Source organism: Rhopilema esculentum, chromosome 17 (genome assembly GCF_057945365.1).
Source record: "Rhopilema esculentum isolate cy_ngs chromosome 17, ASM5794536v1, whole genome shotgun sequence".
NCBI lineage: Eukaryota > Metazoa > Cnidaria > Scyphozoa > Rhizostomeae > Rhizostomatidae > Rhopilema > Rhopilema esculentum.
This window is the reverse complement of record NC_142831.1, coordinates 4,349,603-4,370,356: the sequence shown is the minus strand read 5'-3', so window position 1 is coordinate 4,370,356 and position 20,754 is coordinate 4,349,603. Positions and strand designations below refer to the sequence as shown.

The following is a 20,754-nucleotide window of genomic DNA, read 5'->3' as shown; positions in this document are numbered from 1 at the left end:
ACAAGAAAAAACTATAACAATCGTAAGGTAAAAGAAAAAACTGAGAAAAATAAAACAACCAAAATTAAAACGGATGTAATTCCGGATTTGTCCATGGTTTATTTTTGCAACAAAATATGTAGTACGTAGTACGAATGGCAATTTTGGAAAGTTTAGAGATGAGATACCGTTTTTGTTGTTGATCGATGGAGAGAATAATAATAATAATAATAATAATAATAATAATAATAATAATAATAATAATAATAATAATAACAATAATAATACGATATTTATACAGGTCACCAGATTCAGCTTGATAAAGCTGCTATCAGTCTGGGACCTGTTTGGATTATACTGATTGGACTAAGCAAATATCGTAGATGTCCACAAATTAGAGCCATACAGTCCCCGATGTATGTTTGAAGCAACGGATGAACCAATGGAGAGTAATTAGATCCATTTTACCGTGACAGTAAGAAGGGATCAACGGATATCTTTCTGCTGTCACGCAGAATTGGAATCAAGTTTGCATCGCAAACCGCAGATGGCAAAGTCTGCTTATTGTTCATTGCAGCGCAAACCAAAACGGGGTTCGGTTTCGCTGTTCCTGGTTTATGTCTTGACAGATTTTGAAACGAAGCATTTATTTATTTCTTAGAAAAAAAAGACAGAAAGTTGAATGCATGTGGAAAAAGTAAGGGCTATCTCGATATATGACTGCATGTGAGAACAACATAGAAATGCCGACTCATTTTTGATAAATTTATCAATGATAAAATCACAAAAAAATAAATGGATGAAATCAGTATACGAAAAGATAGACGAGTAAGCCGTGGCAGTGTTATACCTAGAGATGGATCATAAGAAGCCAGTTATTGAAAGCTAGCATGCTAGAATCATTGCCAAAAGTACTCGGAACACCCATCAGTTTGTGTTTTCAATTCTATTCTCGAATACTTCTATTTCTGCACACCCTTCCCCCTAAACAATGTTGATGGTTTAGAAGAATATCATAGAAGTCGCAGAGAAAAGATAGTACTTCCTAATCCTCTATGTCGTTTTGTAGTAAATCAACATTGTTTAAAGAGGGAAGGGGAATGGCTGAATTTGCCTTTGAAAACTGATATTAGTGTACCAAGACTTCTGGCAGGCATTGTAGCTGACAAGGACCGCGGAAGCGGGTGGCCACAAGAACTTTAGCACCCCCCAATTATTTCCGAAATGTACTTGAAACCTTGCAAAAAATCGCCCTGCTCTTGGTTTTTATTGTGCTTAGCCCCCAAAAACGTTTTAGCCCCCTCAATCTGTAATATGCTTCGCGGTACTTGCTAGCTGACCATATACATTGGAAATCAGGGCAAAACCCAAATCAGCGCATGAAGTACAGTTGAGTCTTTACTACACTAGATTTCTGAGAACGGTTGTTGATAGACGAAGATCGAATATGCGAAGAAATGCAACCAAACAACCCGCTGCTCTCTCTTATTGAGATACTGGAAACTACAATTCTTGCTCTATGTCTTGGCAAACTAAACTAGATTTATGCAAATTATTAACAGCATTCGCCTCGCCCCCTCTCCTTCCTAACACTTACTAACACTGTTGTTTTACCTAAGTTTTTAGAGTTTTATGATGCGGGAATTGACAAACGCATGAATTTTGTTATCTACACACTGGTCATCAATGCAGAATCTAATTCGGATCTTATTCAAGGAAATTGACATGGTAGACAGTTAACACGGATTCTAAAAAAACTGGTGAATTTCCTTTGCCTTCATTTTCTAGGTTGGTAATTTTTTGGGAATTGTTTAAAACTATTGTTTTGATACAAACGAATAAATTGTATTTTATTTTAGGGATAGGTAGAAAAATTTGCCAATTCCTTAAAATCCATGTTAACTTTAAAGAATTTGAAATCTATTCGTTGAACCCGCGTTGATTTTATCTCAAAACTAAAACAGGTTCTTAAATGCCCTGGCCTACCAAACAACGGTCTCAAACTAGGAGAGCTTCAAGAAAAGTCCAGACAGGAAAAGACTCTAGATTTTCTAGCCTTCTGCAAAGTTCAGGAAAATTTGTTATGGCACAGTCACCGAAGGAATGGTTGATGAAAACAAGTGAAATCAATTACCATAATGAAACTAAAAGTCGGACTTATGGGGAAGAAAAGGAAAAACACTTTTCTGGACTTTGAATATGTGAAATTGGCAAAGGATTAACATGTTGAAAGTGTCCTTTGAATTTTCTAAGAAGCAAGTTTTTCTAGCGTTAAAGGAAAAAATAGAGACATCAGAGGTGAGATCTATTCAGAAGTCGCTTTTTGAGCTGCCCAAATAAGCTGCCACCTTTCTGATAACAAAATATACAGCAACAGAGGGACAATAAATGGAAAGTGAAGGGCAAAGTGCACATATCAACAATTTCTATAAAAGGTTTACAAGAAGTGGTTTGTCCCTCATTAGTAAACACCATTAACCAGGTGTAAAATACATTTAACAGGCAATGACTTGTGCATCAATCTGTATGAAACTTACTTTGTTATGTAACAAGATCTTTTGGTTTTCCTTATACCCACTTTTACAGATCACACCCTTTTTTTAGAAACTTTGTCCAAACATGTTACAGGAATTTGACATGGCTAAAAAGCCAGCTACAGCCTCAAAACCACTTCTCATAAATGCAGTTTATAAGCTTATATGAATAAACATGCTGCCAATGGACAAACAGAATTGAAGAACTAGAAAGAAGATCTCTAAAAGATTCTGTGAATATTGCATGATAACTTCACCAATGTACAGGTATTCACCCTGATGAAGCCCTAAATGCCTGGGTGACTTTTGGTTGTAAAAACTGGTTTTTGTTCCTACATTTTGTTTATAATCTACATCAATTGTTTATAAGTAGGACTAGGTCACCATCTTCAATCAAAGAAAGACAGTATGTATATAGAATTTTGCAGACCTCTCCCTGCCCCCAGTTCACTGATGATGTGCACAAACTTTGAAGGGGCAGGATGTAGATGCTGAATTATATATACATGCACAATGACTGACTGGTGTTTATGTGTTTGTCTCAACATTTACTGCCAGGATTGCAGGCACAAATTCATATTTCATAGTCTGGGAGTTATTTGGCACATGGGCTATTCCATGTATCCAAAACAACTGCACAATTGAGGAAAAACACAAAAACATGACTGAAACATAGTCTTGTTGTTATTTCAATAATTGGAGAAAACATTGTTGAAAAAATTGAAACAAATAAAAAAAACTTAAAATTGGAAAAACTGTATAATCAAATTTACCAAAGAGGTACAATATCTAATCCAAATAACTTGAAATGTATCCACTCTTTTACATTGGTTTTGAATTTTTATTACATATTGAAAGTTTTTAAAAAACCAGCTTGGAAATCAAATGGTTGCTCAATTTATGGTAACTTTTTGCAATGGCTTTATCTGATTGGAATTCTATTTGATGATACCTTTGAACAAAGAGAACCAATGATGACACGCAGAACCATCCAGATGTTGATAGGCCTGGTAATTCAACCTGAATTCGCTGGGGCAATCACTGTGATGTGTTAACCCTGATAGATTGGCCTGCAGGCATGGTTCGTGTGGGACAATTTGTGCCAATGTGGACCAATTTGTGTGGGACACAAACATTAAGAGCTAGGCCTATCAGTATTGCATCAGCTGTGGAAATAAGGAAAGAAGATAATTAAAATCTGGTAGTTATAATCAGAAATTTATCAAGATATAAAGATATGGGTTGAAAGATTTCAATATGATCGCAATATATTCAAATATGTTGAACATCATACAACATAAAGATTTGAATTTGTCAGTATTTTTACATCTAAATTGTAGGGTGTGAAACAACATACAGAGACATCATTGAAGTTACTCCTAACCATCAAAGGAGGAGTTAAGATTTAAAACAAAGAAACTTACAAAGGCTGCAAATTGGACTATTGGACAAATTGGACAATAAAAAATTGACTTTTTAAAAAAAGATTAAATCAAATAATACCACAGCCTATATTGATGGAGAATTTCCATAAAATGAAACCTCAAAACAGGAACCAATAACTTGGTTTCCATGAAAAAGTAGACCAAAAAGTAATGGCCCCTACCATTTCCTCTCTCAAGTGTGCTTTTGACCATGAGTAGCACTCATCAGTTTCAGTTTCAGTGTCTGCACCATTGATGATTAGTATATCAGCTATATCGTCAAGATTTCCACCAATTGTTAGCTGCAGTGGTGTGATACCAGTATATGATCTTGCATCAATGTTGGGTTTAAATTCATTAATAAAGTTCTGCACATGCCAAGCATTGCCCATTTTCACTAGATGGTGTAATGGAGAAAACCCAGCTTTGTAATCCTGTTGGGGCAAGAATTACTTCAGTTATTGATCACTTAAAACCCATTCACAAAACAAATATAACAAAAATATCATTATTATTCACATCTTGTGTAGATTGCTGTTTATTTGATAAAAAAACAGATAAGAAACCCAGTAACATAAAACAAAAAAATGCATGACAAAGGATTGTGTAGGCTCTGAAAACTCACCCATGCATTGACATCTGAACCAATATATTTCAGCAAAGAAGCTGTTCCAAAATAACTATTCATTACAGCAAGATGGAATGGAGTATATCCTGTAAATGAAATACAATGTTATGAACATTGAGCTGAAATGGAAAATTCACTGTCAAAGACTGCAATACCAAGAAAGGATGACAGAATTTTTAGAGCAATTAATTCTATATATATATACATTATTTGATTTTCAAGTTGAGGACAGAAGTTTCAATGCAGGTTGTAGGGCAAAAATGCTCCTACAAAAAACATGCCATAGGCATCAGAAAAAAACCCCAGGAGGACAAATGATACCACATTGTGCATATTCTCCTAGAATGGGTAAAAGTAAATGTGGAGAAGTATGTCAAAAGAGAGCACAACGAAATGAAAACCAGCATCAACTAAGGGAGAATCAATTAAAGGACTAACTCCCTGCGAGAAATTAACTTATCATTTATATCTCCCATTTATTCGTCACAACAAGAATATTGAATAAGCACCTTCAGCATTTCTTGATTCCAAAAGGACTTGATAAATGGCAGCCAATTCCTTGCTACACCTGCAGAGGCTCTCAGTGAACAGTTCTTTCAGCCCCCTATCAATGCCATTGACAGCAACAATATGAATGATGTTATTACCATTCATGTCACAGAGCTCTAGGTCTGCACCAACATCTACAAGCTTCCGAATCACAGGTAAGGATTCTGTGATTACAGCTAACATCAGAGGTGTCTGTAAGGAGAATTTTATCTATGAAAATTGGCATCCATTTAAAACTTAAATGCAACTAACACGAGCTTTCTTTGAACAAGGAAAGATCAAGTCAAAAAGTTCTTCGATTCAGTAAAATTGATGGTAAGCAGGGTTGGGTAGACAGAGAAACACCACCTGAAAACTGCTTTATATGGGTTGAGGAAATGCCTCAGGAAACACAGAGAATGGCTCTCAATAGAGAAATTCTAAAGGCATTATTTGAACACTTATGTCAAACTACAAGGGAACTGGATTTGAATTGAAGAAGAAGAAAATGAAGTAGCAAAAATATGCCATAAACTTTTGTCCAAAGAAAGGGTAAAAATTGTTCAGGTCTTACCTGTCCAATTTTGTTTTGGGCATTTATTGACGCAGATGATGCCAAATCAATAATTCTTAATGCTAAATCATCTTTTCCATTAGCAATGGCTAAATGTAACAAGCTGCAAAAAATATTGATTCGAATATGCACAATAATTCTCTATTTACTTTATTTCATCAAATTTATCTTGCGAAAACAATACTATTAAAACATTACATGATTATAATAATTATTTGATACAAGAGGGATATATGAGTCTGTTTGCTGTGTACATAAATAAAAAAATTTAATGTGGGCTAAAAGTGCACATTGTTTATTAACAGCCGCAATATCCCCGTAAAATAACAAAACAAGTGATTAAATCACACCCAAAACTGCAACTAATCAAATTTATATTGATTGCTGACAAGTATCTTAACAATAAAACAAAAAAAGGGTGGGAAAGTACGGTTATTTCGAGGAGGGGAAAAACCGTAGACGAGGGTCATCTGGAATTTCCCTCAGAGTCGCCAAGAATTCCCCTTGGCCTAACAGACGCAATAATAAACTGGCTGAACTTAATTTGAACAATTTTCTAAAACTAATCAAGAATAAAGTAGAATTTAAGTTTAATACAAGTAAGAAGCTCTCACCTATCCCCTTCCTCATCACCTTCGAAGTAATAACCATTTTCTTTTTCTTCGGGGCACGAATTGCAATTTGACTGGAATTCGGCATTTACAACTTTCTCTTCGACAAGTTGTTTGTCGTTTATAGTGAGCGACTCAACTCCTTCTCGAACGGATTCGTATGATTCAGAAAAACCTGAATCTACAATTTCTGCAGAAAATTCCTTCTTTTCCATTTTTCTTTTTGTTTCTTAGATGTGGTAGAACTTTTCGTAAACGCTCGTGCATTTATATACTGCACATATCAAAACGAGGGAAATTCCCTTCGAACGCCTCGTCGATTGACGTAAATGCATTTTAACCAATGAGCTTCTTCGATCTGATCAGCTGACATTGTGCGGAGGGGGGTAGTAGAGGGGATTCACTCGTGACATAGGTTAGCAACAATGCTTGTCATAGGTTAACCACAAATGCACAAAATTACTCACCAAACGTTCATGCAGATCTTCATACTGTGATTTATATAAGATCCAACGAAAACCACAATCCTGGCAAAAAACTCGTGAGACTTTTTCACAAATGCAACCCATTCCTTATTTGAACTTCCTTCAGTATTTAATTTTTCCTTGCTCACAATTTCATGTAAAATATGCTTTTTAAATCTTCCAATCGTTTATGTTAGCACTATCGTATCACTTGTAATTATTTAAAATATACTGATAATGAAATGTTGAAGTTGAAGTTGAACCCCTCAACCCTATACCAATGTTGAAGTGACGGTATGGGCTAAAATCGAATTCTGGGACATGTAGCTCTCATACGACATCAACATTGATATAAGGGGAGAGGAGAAATTGATATGTCTCTACATTTCTTGGGAACAATTGATCTAGCATGCCAAATTTTTAATTCAATGCTAAGGAGTTTTGGCCACGATTGTAAGTTTTCATCATTATTATTTTGTTTCAAGGTACAAAGGCCTTCCTGGCCCCCACTGGGGGCTTGAACCTGCATCTGGCAACAGGAGAATTCATTTTTTTGTTCTTTTCTTCCTTACTGCAGCATTATTACATAGTCTTTGGAAATTAGATGCGGGGACAAGCCTTATTTTATACATAGAGGAGGACAATAGCCTATTGTTTAGAATAATGGAAAGCCACTAGGGCTAGAGGGGCAATTGCCCTCCTAGTTAGTAGGTTGAAAAAGGCCCTGTATTATTATCACCTCACATCACGTAACAAGATGAAAATCTGGGACTCAACTGCAAAAGTATTTCAATGACGAAAGGACAACAGCCAAGATGGCAGTCCTTTCCTACTTCAAAAAGGGGGGTAGAAATGGGTAATGGGTGAATCATAATACTAACAGATCCATCTCTTGACTTGCTCTTAGGGTGGGTGACCTGAGATCAAAGGATATGAAAGGGTCTAGATTCAAGGGGAATAGCCTGGGGTCTAAGGTTATCCGGAATTACAGAAGGTTGTTAGGTTTTTACTTCGTTGAACCTTTCTTCGTCCCCCATTAGAGCCTGAGCGCGTAATCTCCAGAGTAACAGTTTCTCCAGCTTTCAATCTTGATTTCAAGCACATAAGACTGCATGGTATTATTACTATTATTGCAGCCAAATGGAAGAAAAAATGGCTTCTTTAGAGGTGAAATATGAAATGAAAGTGTCATAGAATTTTGCAGCGAGCTTATGAAGTGCAAATGGATACATAATTCTTAAATTCTACACAATTTCACAACCAATATTTATTACAGTTAGATTTGGATTGATGTACAAACCACGATTTATCTTTTGATTTGTGAAATAGGCATTTGAAGGCATTTAAATTCAGGCCAGGAAAGTTTGTAAATATTCGAAGGCCTGAAACGAGTCATGGTTGAATCAGAGGGAAGTTCCAATCTGCTGAGTCATGCTAAGTTACCTCGGTTTCGTAAAGAGGCAACGTACGTCCAGTACCTTGTGATCACGTGAAATTTCAACGGTAAGGCCAAAAGCAGATGATCCACTGCAGAGGGCCCTACAGAAGACTCCTTCAATGCTGTAAGAATCGATAAATCTTTATTCCAGAAATGACTTCTCAACATGGCCAATAGTAATAATAACAATAATGATAATAAACACGTAATTTACAGTTGGATAAATTACTTATAGTTTGTGCTAAAAAGTACAAACATCTAGACGCCAACTTGCTTAAAATAAATGAGGCTAAATATCAGCAATACTATTAACATATATTACAATCGCAAACTTCGCCTTTTAGTGAATGCATTCATTGCAAAGAAGTTATATTTAAGCTTTATTTTTGCTTTTTAATCATATCTAAATTGCCTTTCATATTAAAAAGTTTTTGATTGAAATTCTTGCTGATGTCTTAAGCCCTGTCTCTTAATGTTCGATCAGGTCTACTTTTGTTTCTAGTTGTCTCGGATGTGCATTTCATATGACTTTCGTTGTGTCCAGGAACCGCAGAAATGGGGGCTATGGGGGCTTTAGCCTTCCAAATTATTTTCTTAATCTACTAAAAACCATACAAAAGATGCCTTGCTTTTGGTTTTGAGCATGTTTAATACTCCTAAAATGAGGTAGTCCCCTCAGAATATGTTCCGCGGCCCTTGGTTGTGTCTGTATCGTTTTTGGGTTTAGTGCAAAGGGTAAAATCAGGCTCTTTTGAAAAGAGGTTTCATCACCAACGTAGAACACCGACGTGTATAGGCTACGCAGGCACCAGATTCTTTCAGAAGAAAAACCTTTCGAAGAGGAAGTATCTGGTCTTCTTGGCCTTTTTTTGAAACCCATTTTGAGTGAGAAAGATGCGTTCATACCAAGAACTAGCCAGGATGCAGACATTACAAACGGTTGAATATCCTCTTATTCAGACCCTATTTACAATGCACCTTTATATAAAATCAAAAATCTAAATTGTCATTTTGAAACAATTTAGGCATCCTCTCCTGACACTATTTCTGTTTCTGCACCCAAAGATGTGGGTTCAGACTCCTGAAAAAAGCTCAAGAACTGCTTTTATACCAATTTGTTATAAAGCAGGTTCTATTTTCAAAGATTCATAAAACTACCTTCAGTCAAGAGACTAAGAGGCAGCAAAAACACTCCACATCATTTTTGTACTTCCAATAATGAAAATTTTATCACATCTTAATCCAACCACATTAACATGAGAAAACATACCATAATCAATTATTTCAATATGTTCCTTGACAAACGAGAGTAAAATATGACGCATAAACACGTGACCTGGGACTATGGTGACGTAATTTGGCGAGGGGGTAGCTGCAAGTTATTTTTGCCTCTCTCGAGTTTCTGCTTTGGATTTATGATATCATTCACCTACAAACGGGCTCCTCTTTCAGAAATTCAATTCATTTCAGGGGGAAAATTTGGTCATAAGAATTTCAACAGAATTATCGATCTTTAACTCTCTTCGAGCAATTTGTCACTTTCGTGAGCAATTATATCAAAATTTCTATCGTTTTCGCACCACCCCGATCACTGGTCCCACAGAGCCTTTGCATGCACATCTACTGGGAGCAGCTATAAAATAGAACTAAGAACAAATTGTTCCTAAGGATTTTCCACTTACTCTAAATAATAATGGTTAAATACTTTAAAGTCAAAACAGACGCCAGTGTAGATGCTATATGAGAAAATTTAAGTTCAGCCGTTTAGTTTACATTTAACATAAAGGCTAATAATTAGCCTGGGTACCAGAGCCACATAAATTCGATCGCAAAAATAGGAGATAGGAGTGGAGCAAGCAGTGGCCTCACTTGACATTCCAGACTAGGGGGGTAGAGGGTCATGAATAGAAAAATTTACTGACGAAGACACAGATTGAGAAGAATTTAGGTACTATTTCACCTACTGATAGATGAATTTACCGACAAACTAAAGATATTGTAGACAAACTGAAGATTTACGGACGAATTCATGAAGAATTGGGGATGTTACACCTCTTACAACCCCCCCCCCCCCCCCCACGCTAGCTACGCCTCTTGAGAAGCGGAGGAGCTCTTCCGCTTGGCTTTTTCGGTAGATAATCATTTGCCACAAGCAGCATCCATACAAGATATCCATTCTAAGAGAGGCATGCTCAGAGCTGCGAAGGGAAACATTCTTTTGAATCACAAGGTCACATACAGGGTGTAGCAAAGAATTGAGGGAACATCTATATAGGTTTTCGAAATTGTTTCTGATAGGATTTTTACAGTGAATGAACATATAAGAGCATGAAATCGTTAATTAACAGATGCAAAGAATCTCCTCTAACCTTCAGCGAATAGCCCTGTAGCCTCCCTGATACATTTTCCTTCATCTAATCGTTGGCAAATAACATATAGCATATTCCTGTAACAGGGGAAGGTTATAGTCAACAAAATATACATGCATTCGAAAAGGGAGCAAAAAGAGACGGAGGAGGGATGGAATGGGCGGCAAGGTTTCTGGAAGTACTTCATATATAGATGCCCCAAAAAGGGGACCACTCCATAATCCATTTTTAAATCACCATCTCCTAAAATAGAGTCAAATAAAAATATCTAAAATCAAAATTGGTGCTTGAAGATATCTCGACATAAATTAAACTTATACATATGTATTTACCAATGTAAAACTCCATCTGATGAAGACCACGACAAGGTGGAAGATTTTCTCCCAAAGATTCATTCTAAGCCATTAAATATATAATTTAGATAGATTATATATATAACGATGCATTTTGAAGTATCTGTACTTAGAGCGTCACTTATATAGCTAATCAATACATACAAAAATAAACGTTTGATGCACTATATAGCTGTTTTGACATATACTAAATAATTTTGAAGAAACATTTCTAGAAGTAACTGGGACTGACGTCTCCATTATCATTTGAACTGGCTAGCATTATCGGATGCATGAAAGAGCTTGCAAAAGGAGCACCCGACACGCCCTCCATTAGAAATTCCATAAGAAATAACCATTGGAATAAGTTGGAGTCTTGTCTCAGGCTTTCCGTAGGGCCCTAAATGCCTCCGCTACGCCACTGACAGTGATGCACATTCAGACGTTGAATTATTGTGAATCAAAACTACATCCATTTGACATTTGACATTACATTAAAAACATATTCATGACTCTATGCTAACAAATATTTTTCTCGCTAGAATCTTCCCAGGAGTTGCTAAGGCGAAAATTTTTTCCAGTCTTTAAACTTGGCCTCATGTTCTTCCTCATAACCTTCCAGACAAGGCCAAATTCAATCAAAAGCATCACTAAAAACTAGAATATTTTGACTATATGTATTTATACACACAGTTGGACAGATAAAATTTCTTGTATCATACATCATCAACTGAACCAACGTCTTCGCTTGCCCCAGCCTGCAAAAGGACAGTCTGAATATCCTCCAGGTCGTTTTGTTGGGCCAACCCATAAGGTGTGTAACCGGAATAAGATTCAATGCCCAATTCTGGTTGAAATCGGGAGATAAAGTCTTTTACAAAGTCACTATCTTCAGTTAAAACTGCCAAATGCAGACCAGTGTAGCCAGCTCGACCGTCCTAGAATAACAATGAAGTAACTAAAATATTTTCTTGATGAAAAAATAAGTCAAGATTACGTAATACAAAAAAGCTAACGTGTGGTGCAATTCAGTCTTCTCTAGGAGTTTCTCTCACGTAGTACAAATCGAGACACCACATGAAGAAATTTTAAAAACCATTTGCTTTTGCGAAATTCTAGCCTGGTTACCAGGCTCACTCTCTAAAACATTTTCTCTTATTCTTTATAGAGTGAGTCTGATAACCAGGGTAGCAGAATCATTAATCATTGAGAAAAGTGTCTAAAATGGCAAATATACGTAATACACTTGGCAATACACTTGGCAAATATACGTAAAAACTAGCAACCCCCTCCAAAGTTTTGATCAAATTCTTAAATTGTCTAGTATTTTGTGCTGTCTTTATTGATTCTGAGAGTGAATTCCAGATTTTAGGCCCTTGAAAACTTAATGATCTGATACCATTATAGGTAGTTCTGGCTTTTGCAATGTCAAGGGGGTTTTTGAGACGAATATTATGACCTGTTGTTTTGGTTACAAAATAGTCGACGTTCTGAAAATTTCCCCCTCTCTTTCTCAAGAGACAGAGAGGCTATCAAAAACTATCTACTTCGCCAACGATAACTAACCCTCCCTCTAACACTGAATACAATAGCTTGCTTACAGCAGCAAAGTTTGCATGTAAATCGATCTCTTTCTACAGGTCGGTCATCAGGTCTCTTCGTTATCCGATTACAAGGGGAAAAACCTTCAGAGCATGAATGGCGACCAGAAAGTCCTTCTGTTCTGTCAGCTTGTGGTTTCGAATTATGCATTGTTCTCGTTATCATATCATCAGTAATACCATAGTCACAAGAACCTGACCCCGAGAAAAACAAAACTGGGGAATTACCTCATCTCTAAAGTAAGTTAACGGGAAATATCCGACGAGATCGTGTTCAAGTTAAAGGGTGTGCCGTGTTGAGGGACTTTTAAGTTGGAGGGCATGCTATGCTAAGATTTCTTTTTTGATTCAGTGAATGCTGCCATCACGGTTGAAGGGAAGAAGAAGCAGTGGCGAATCTAGCCTTAAAAATAAGGGGGGGGGGAACTTTCTGTTAGAGGGGCCAACGCTAGCCATTACTTTGCGAACTAGTATAATGTAAAGCAATGGCGTGGACGCGTGGCGGCTCAAAATTAGCTACAAGGCACTAATTTTTAGCACCCCCTAGAAAGGTATGTCCTTGGTACAGCTCTATCAAGGCTGTTATCATTATGCCAAATAATTTTATTAGTGGCGTAACGAGCAGCTTCGTACCCTAGAAAAAAACAAAGACAAATAGGTGCTTGGGGCCCCTAAAGGTGAGGGACCCTTTGTTATTTAACTAAAGGTAACTCTGGGCCGTCCCCCCTTGAGTTTTATCTGTTCAACGATAATGCGTCATGGACATTAGAATTTCAACAGAAGAACTATACTTCTAAAAATGAAAAGCTAATAGCTTTGTAAAGTTGACTGGTAAAATTTTTCCATAGTAGTTATGTCTTATAACCAACCTCCATGAGATCAAGCAAATCATTCTGTTACACAGAATTTCAAATCATAGAATTTCGATAACCAATAGTAGATTGCCAAGGTATACTGGGATGGTATTGGTATTTCCCTGAGCTGGGTTCCAGAACGAAAAGGTTTTCAATGGGATGTAGAGAATCTTGATTTGGGCTTACCCTGCGCACCCCACTCCAAAAAGGTATATCTCCGTGATACTATATAACAATTATAGAATTTAAATGATTGTCAAGAATGAATTCTTCTTGGTAACTACAGAAAGGAACCAAAATTTCATTAATTTTCACCTCGGTTACAAACGAAAATGCTTATCAGGGCCTTTAGCTTGTTAATTAAATGCAATAAAGATTGCACTGAGCAAAATTAAGAGAGCAACCCTAACAAAGTCAAAAAACGATTGAGCAACTTTCGAAGAAAACATTTAATTTTCAATAAAAACTTTCAAAAAACTGGGGGCCAAACAAGGGGGAAAGAAAATTTCTGGTGGGGGGCGGGTGGCGTGGCACCCCTGGCTCCCCGTAGAAATGCCGCTGAGAAGTTTGAAAAAGGGCCATTCTAAATTGATAACCCTAAGTAGCTACCGACTCAAGAAAGATGCCAGACAATATTCATAAGCTTTTTTATAATGTGTAAGTATATAAGTATGGTGGTTTGTGTATGGATTGATTTTGACAAGAAGATGGGCGTAGTCTGTAGTATTATCGACGGCGAGAGTATAGACGGAGAGAAAAGTGTGTTTGATGCAGGAAGGAAATGAACACAGGGCATGCCCCCCCCCCACTTTTTTTGCAAAACAAAATGGCTTTTTTAAAAATCTTTTGTTATGATTGCTAAATTTTCCCTTGACCCGGCCCCCCTCATTTTCTATGCTGCGTCAGAGCCCATGGAACACTGACCATTTTTGGATCACAATTTATCAAAGCATCAAGGATATGCCATTCGAAATACGTTGTTGAGAAAAATCAAGCAACACTTTCTTTCCCAAATGTATGAAAATTTCATCATACATTCATAAGGAGCTATGTCCGGAAATATTGCACCCTTCGCTAAAAATGGCCGTTTTTTTAACTAAATAAAATTCAAAAAGCTGTTACAAGAAATGGAAACTTTTAAGCTGACACTTCAAGCGGGAAATAATAGAAAATTAATCAAGGAATTATAGTTAGGATATGAATTTCAAAAAAAATTCGAGTTTCTTCTATTTCTGAACAATATTCATGATTACGAACAGTGGTGGCGCAAGGGGAGGGCTAGGGGGGCTACAGCCCCTCCGTCGGAAGCATCCAGCCCCCCATCAGAAGAAATTTTGGGTTATTTTCGGAAGCTGCAGCCCCTATGTCGGAAGATTTCTGGCGCCACCTCTGATTACAAAAACGTGAAAATTGTGCTTTGATGAAAGGTGTACCTGTAAAATACTTCCAATAAAAAAGGTCTTCTTAACAAGCTTGAGAGATTCTGTAATTGTAAATTCAGAGATACTTAATTTGTGCTTGAGTGTCTAAAAATGTTTAATTTCCTTATGGAGCAACCGAAAGTTGAAAATCAAACTCAGAAAATAAAACTGAGCTCATTTAGGGGATTACATCTAGGAGGCTCATTTAGGGCTGCCACAGTTCTAAGCAAAAACCTTTCATCAAATTACTTAAATACCTGAAAAAGATCATAAATAATATCAAATTAATTTTTAGAAACAGAGCTTAGCTAGCTTGCTTCTCAGGTCATCACCCCTTAGTGCCTCTTTTAAAGGACCTACAGAGAAAGTTGGTCAAAAGGGTAAGGTTAGAACAACTGTCAACCAGAGTTCATTTTGCGTAACTGTTGGCCAGAGCCAAAATAATGCATACATAGTTTAAAACAATATATAGAATGAATAATACTATTTAATTTATAATGTTTTGAATTATTTTAAACATTCTTCAGAATCTTTTAGATTTTTTTCTTCCTTCCTCTAAGTACAATTGTGTTAAAGAACCTTGAACAAGAACAACAAAGTAAATGGCATATCCTTCAAAAACAACAAACTTACCTTTGCATCAATATCAGCTCCAAATCTGAAGAGAACAGTGCATGAGTACATGTCTTTCCCAGTTACAGCAATGTGGAAAGGTGTTTGACCTGAAAAAAATACTTTTCTATGTTCTATGTAAAAACACAACAATTTTCTTCTGATGAAAAAAGAATCCTCATCATCTACACTATCAGCACCAGCAGTCAAGGTACCACACCTGTTAAGTTTACATTCCTAAGTAGATGAGATCTAATTAATTATATTCAGTGGCATAGCTTGACCTTCCAGACAAGGGGTGGGGGTGGGTGTTATTAGTAAAAAGTTTTACCAACGAAGACAAAGATGATGAAAAATTTTGGTGCTATTTCACCTACTGATAGACGATTTTGCTGAAAAACCATGGAATTCATACACCAACTACAAATTTTCCAACAAAATCATGAAAATTGGGGGGGGGGTGTCACGCTAGCTATTCCCCTGATGATAATGCTCTTTTTATTTATTTCTATTCTATTGCACCTTTTATTGCCCCTCATTTCTCGAATGTTTGAGACTGGACACTTGGTAGGAAGCTGCTGAATTGGTAAGTGACGTGCTTTAACACTGAATATCTTTCAAAAATTTCGCATTTTAAAATTGGTTACCTGTCTGCTCTAAAAAATTGTTTTTCTAGGAAAAAGGACCAGTCCATGTGAGAGCTAATTTCATCTTAAAAAGCATAACCCAACCTTTTTGTAAGGGAAGAAATTGAAAAGACTTTTCCATAAGTTTTGGTTTGAATCAATAAAACGAAATTATGTGGAAAATCAATGAATAGGAAGAGAGTAGGTGCAATATAGTTCTTTCTGAGCATTTTTCAAAAGATTCCCCAAAATATTTTATCGTTGACGGTGGGTGTTTTTAAGTTTGTCATTTAGGAGCATGTAGTTAGCTGTAAATACGAGGTAGATTATATGCTTGAGCTACAGGGTTATAGACTTGGAGGGCTTGGGGTCAGTCCCAATTGTGAATGCCAAAAAGTAAAGCTCCTGTAGTTTTGCTATTGCTCTTGAGACCTTTGTATGAGGATCCCTTGTTCTCTCCTAGCAGCAAATCCACGAGGGAGGGGTAGGGGGGTTACTTGCACACACACACCCTTCTAGCTCCATACCACATCCTATTGATAGAAATGGAAGCTTCTTATTATACATTAGATTATTAATTTCTTTACAAGGTTAATGATAATATGTAGTGCAGGTTTATGTAACAAAGCAAGACAAACCTCTTCCATTTCTTGCATTTGCTAATACAGTCAATGCTTCTTTGTCAATTCTTTCAAATATTTCAAGCATTTGGTAGCCACCTGACTCTGCACAAATGTGCAATAAATTATTACAAGCTTGATAATCAAGAGAATCTGTATTTACACCTTTGGCTAATAGGCTTTCTACCACAAAATAGGACTCCATTTTGATGGCTTGAATCAACGGTGTCTGTGAAGGACAAAGGCAAAAAAATCCCAATCAAATAAGGCAATGTGGAAAATAAACCATGCATGAATATGAAGCAATCAAATTCTTTTTAAAACATCAGATTCTTTATCTCTGCTGTCCAAACATGATGGCTCAGTTGTTAGAGGCACCGACTACAGACCCAAGGGTCTGTGGTTTGAGTCCCTGGCATGACCCAACTTTCATCCAGAGTGGGGAGAGACGCCAGCTCTTTGTAATTCCAGGCATAGGAATCACAAGGTGTGGTCACATCGAGAGGAAGGACCAGGACACTGCTCAATAAGCATTGCTTCTCAGTGTCCTAAAAACTACCTTTGGATGCTAGGACAAGCAACAAAAGTTAGACAAATTTGTTTCATCAAGCTAGATGGTATTGTTAGAGTGTACCCAAGAGAGAAACAGTAAAAATACCAGGACAAAGAAAAATAATCAAAATACACGAAAAGTGGCTCAAATAAATCGAGTGTCTTAAATTGATGCTTCAACAGCTTCTTTTACACTGTTGTCAGTTTGAGAATATTTCTCATTTTGAGAAAAAAGACTTTGAGAAAACAGACATTGAGAAAATTTGATATTGCTTCAACACAGCTTGATATAAAAAACTGTGAAAATTCAAGAATACACAAAACAGTATTGAACAAAAACCATGCCCTTACCAAGCCAAAATTGTTTTTTATTTCAAGAGTATCTTTGGATGCAACATTGATAATTTTCAAAGCAGTATCTTGATAACCATTTTGAATGGCAATATGAAGGAAACTAAAAAAACAAGATAACCAAATATAAGAGATGCCAGGGAATGGTTTAATGCATAATATGGATAAAGGTATATTTCAGTGCATCACACAAATTATATGAACAACTAAGTTTGAAATCTATTCCAAGCCTGGTTTACACCTTAAATGAGTTTTAATGTGTATTAAAGAAATTTAAAATGGTAGCATTTGTTCAAAATACTAAAAATAGAGTTGTGTCTTATTCAATCATGTCCCAAAAACAAAGTTATCATTCTTGCAAGACTTATCTCATCACTTTTGAATCTTCCTTAGAAGGGAGTCAAGTAATTTTTCAGTCAAGTCATACAGAGATTTTGAATCTCAGGTGACTAACAGTCAATATGACCAATAGCTGGTTAGTATTTGCATTTGGAGAAATTGCTTGACTCTCAGGGATGTAAACTGATGAATATCTTTGGAGGGTCAAAGACATTAAATTTAAAACCGATGAATAAGCCAACGGTTTTGTTCCAAAATTGCAATAAGGTTTACTTGCAGAACTATAAAATTATACTGTTCTGTCAATTCCTTAGGGAAAAATCTTAGCATATGTGTTTTGCAAAATTATTCTCTGGAATTATTCTTCTGTGAAATTAATCTGAGCATAGTGTCTTAGAATTTCTGATTACTCCAAAATTTGCAATAATTCAAAGAATTTCAAAGATTGGGAAGTGACATCCCACACAACCCTCTGTATTTATGTGCCTGTTGACTCCTCATTATCAATCAGGAAAAACAGATTATAGCTTATTTTAACCAGTAGCCTAGTATCAGTTTGCATTCTTCAACTATGGTAGCGGAACATCCAGTATGTGGAAAATTTTGATGCATCTTAAGTGCAGATTCAAACAACTGGTTGAAACAACAGGAAGAGTTGAGAGCTATGGCCTCAGAAGAATTTATTGAGGCACACACTTGTAATTGGCAGATATTACCTCTTTTTTGCAGACTACTTGGGTGCTTGATGTGTCTTTGTAGAGACTTGGCTTGTATATCTTGTACCCATTTAATGTAATAGATTGAACCAGTAAGTTATATTTTTGGCTTTTACAGACAGCATTTATATTTTGATGAAACAATTTTTTGAAGTGTTCTGTAAATGTATAACAATGTAAGTGGTAGAATGTTTTGAAAAGACCTATTTGGTTTCTTGCAAAAATATGCCTCAAGCAAAAATGTCTCAAAAACAATAGGAAGCATGCTATAGAAAGACGTACAAACCAAGCCCCTCCCACTCTAAGACTACATTGCTGCATGAATATGCATCCTCATTAAAGGTTTAAGATTTTTGTTGAATTTCCATGATGCATCTGGGTTCAAAGATATATAGGTATGTGATTTATTCAGCCCATTCATGCCCCAAAGTGGTCCTGGAATTTTACAATGTCTAGTCACGCACCATTTTTGTTTGAGTTCAGCTTTTGCAGCAAGCATTGCAGATCTGTATTGTTTTGAAACCTGTAAATCTTTATTAAAACGGATAAGTTGGCTTTAAATTTGAGACAAATTATGTTAAAAGGCGAAATATCAACATTCTTCAAAATGCTTCTCCTCTGACGCACCACATTTTGAGAAGAATATTTCGGGCATACCGGCCCTCGCTAAAACAATAGCAAAAAGTGAGAAAAGGGCCATTTTTTAGCATTTACAGAGGGAATCAGCACCACGAGCCCCCCTGGGCCTCCCCGAGCCCCTCTTAACTCTACATCTTTGGGACATGCCAAAACATATCCAATTTATCCTGGCTAGCAACAAATATTTTCTTCTGAGAAGTCGCGGGACACGAGCACTAAAGGCATACAGTTAGGAAAGAAACCTAGAAGTTAAATAATTCTTACCTATCACCGTCTTCGTCTTGACTTTTAAGTTGGTCTAAGATATTGGTGTCGCAAGAAGCCGATCTTGAATACTCGGGTCGTCCGTTCGTGAAACTCTGACGGTGTCTTTCTTCCAAAGCAAATACATTTGCAATTTGGCCATCGCAATCTTCTGTGAATCCTGAATCAGTATATTCCTTATCGGCACTTGAAGTTGAGCGAGGCCTCGTCGCCATTTTGTTAACGAATAAACCCTGCTTTCAAGTCATAATACAGAGAGTTGAAATTATCGAGAAAGGAACTAATAATTAAGAAATCGATATGTTCCTTCGAGGAATACTGAAACTTCTTCAAGAGTTGGTCTCAAAGCGAGGCTTGAAATTTACTAGGGATTACGCATAATAATTACGCATAAATTAAAATGCGGTACTGAAAATTTCTGTAGGTTTTATAAACTCAAAACTTCTGAAAGGTTTTTTAAGCCCCGGCCAAACGAGCCAACATTTCACCCAACATTTCAGCCAACACGCTCTTTTCGCATGTTGGGTCAAATGTTGGGTCATTTGGTCACCATGTTGGGTAACCCAACATTGTTGGAAAATATGTTGGCTGAATTGTTGGATCGATTTGAAACTGGTCAAAAATGTTGGCGGCTGTTGGATAGTAATTAAAATAATCCCTACTGTTCAAGGTGCTGTTTGGCGTTGTTGGCTCGTTTGGCCAGGTTGCCCAACATTTGTTGGCTTCAAACTTAATTTATAGCGCTGCGCGCCAAGTTTGAGTTTGTGAAGCAGAGATCAAAATTGTAAGAAGAAGAGCGTAGATTTGATTGGGACGACTGAAGAATATTGGGTAATGGAAGAGTAAGAAGAAAGAGATTTAGTGAGTAAAGATGAGTACGAAGAGACCGTAGAGGAAATGAATAGAGCTTTGGGGATAAGAAAAGCGTTGCTTTCAAGATCAGGGATGGCAGGCTTAGGTTGTCTTAGACTCAATCCGAGTATCCCAAAAACAGTTGTGCTAAATGTTGGGTGAATTGTTGGATCGTTTGGCCAGCCTTCCTAACAACTCCCAACATTGTTGGGAAAGATGTTGGGTTAAATGTTGGGCGAAATGTTGGGCGAAATGTTGGCTCATTTGGCCAGGGCTTTAGTTGAAATAAAACTCATTTGCACTGTCTGTCATTTTCTGGAAGGGACACCGACGGCAGACAGGTTTTGAAGGATTTTTTGCTCTGAAGAAGTACAAGCATACTTATTGTGGCCTTTTTAATAGTATAGGGCATGATTTCTTCCAAAA

At 36.7% G+C, this 20,754-nt stretch overlaps 2 protein-coding genes across 3 annotated transcripts; both read right to left on the bottom strand.

Moving 5' to 3' along the window:
- Positions 1-3,184: 3,184 nt before the first annotated feature.
- Positions 3,185-6,565, bottom strand: LOC135681714 (nuclear factor NF-kappa-B p105 subunit). The gene is made up of 6 exons (XM_065196306.2): positions 6,282-6,565; positions 5,668-5,770; positions 5,075-5,306; positions 4,563-4,651; positions 4,120-4,371; positions 3,185-3,679 (listed from the first exon to the last, which is right to left on the bottom strand). The coding sequence occupies exons 1-6, from the start codon at positions 6,491-6,493 to the stop codon at positions 3,665-3,667; spliced, it is 903 nt and encodes a 300-aa protein (XP_065052378.1). The 5' UTR covers positions 6,494-6,565; the 3' UTR covers positions 3,185-3,664.
- Positions 6,566-9,378: 2,813 nt separating this feature from the next.
- LOC135681723 (NF-kappa-B inhibitor alpha) lies at positions 9,379-19,820 on the bottom strand. Of its 2 annotated transcripts, XM_065196318.2 has the most exons (7): positions 19,477-19,820; positions 17,519-17,621; positions 16,634-16,844; positions 15,391-15,479; positions 11,604-11,819; positions 10,550-10,626; positions 9,379-10,378 (listed from the first exon to the last, which is right to left on the bottom strand). In XM_065196318.2, exons 1-6 carry the CDS (start codon positions 19,689-19,691, stop codon positions 10,591-10,593), a joined length of 870 nt encoding a protein of 289 aa, XP_065052390.2. In that variant the 5' UTR covers positions 19,692-19,820; the 3' UTR covers positions 9,379-10,378; positions 10,550-10,590. The 2 variants fall into 2 exon arrangements, with proteins under 2 accessions (XP_065052390.2, XP_065052398.2); XM_065196326.2 differs by having other exon boundaries at positions 9,379-10,792.
- Positions 19,821-20,754: the final 934 nt, after the last annotated feature.

Coding starts and splice junctions, on each gene's coding strand:
- LOC135681714 (XM_065196306.2), bottom strand. CDS start 6,493: ATGGAAAAGAAGGAATTTTCTGCAGAAATTGTAGATTCAGGTTTTTCT. Junction 5,771..6,281: donor GGTGATGAGGAAGGGGATAG/GTGAGAGCTTCT, acceptor TATTTTTTGCAG/CTTGTTACATTTAGCCATTG. Junction 4,652..5,074: donor GGAATCAAGAAATGCTGAAG/GTGCTTATTCAA, acceptor TTTCATTTACAG/GATATACTCCATTCCATCTT.
- LOC135681723 (XM_065196318.2), bottom strand. CDS start 19,691: ATGGCGACGAGGCCTCGCTCAACTTCAAGTGCCGATAAGGAATATACT. Junction 16,845..17,518: donor TAAAAAACAATTTTGGCTTG/GTAAGGGCATGG, acceptor TGTCCTTCACAG/ACACCGTTGATTCAAGCCAT. Junction 11,820..15,390: donor GAGCTGATATTGATGCAAAG/GTAAGTTTGTTG, acceptor TTGTTATTCTAG/GACGGTCGAGCTGGCTACAC.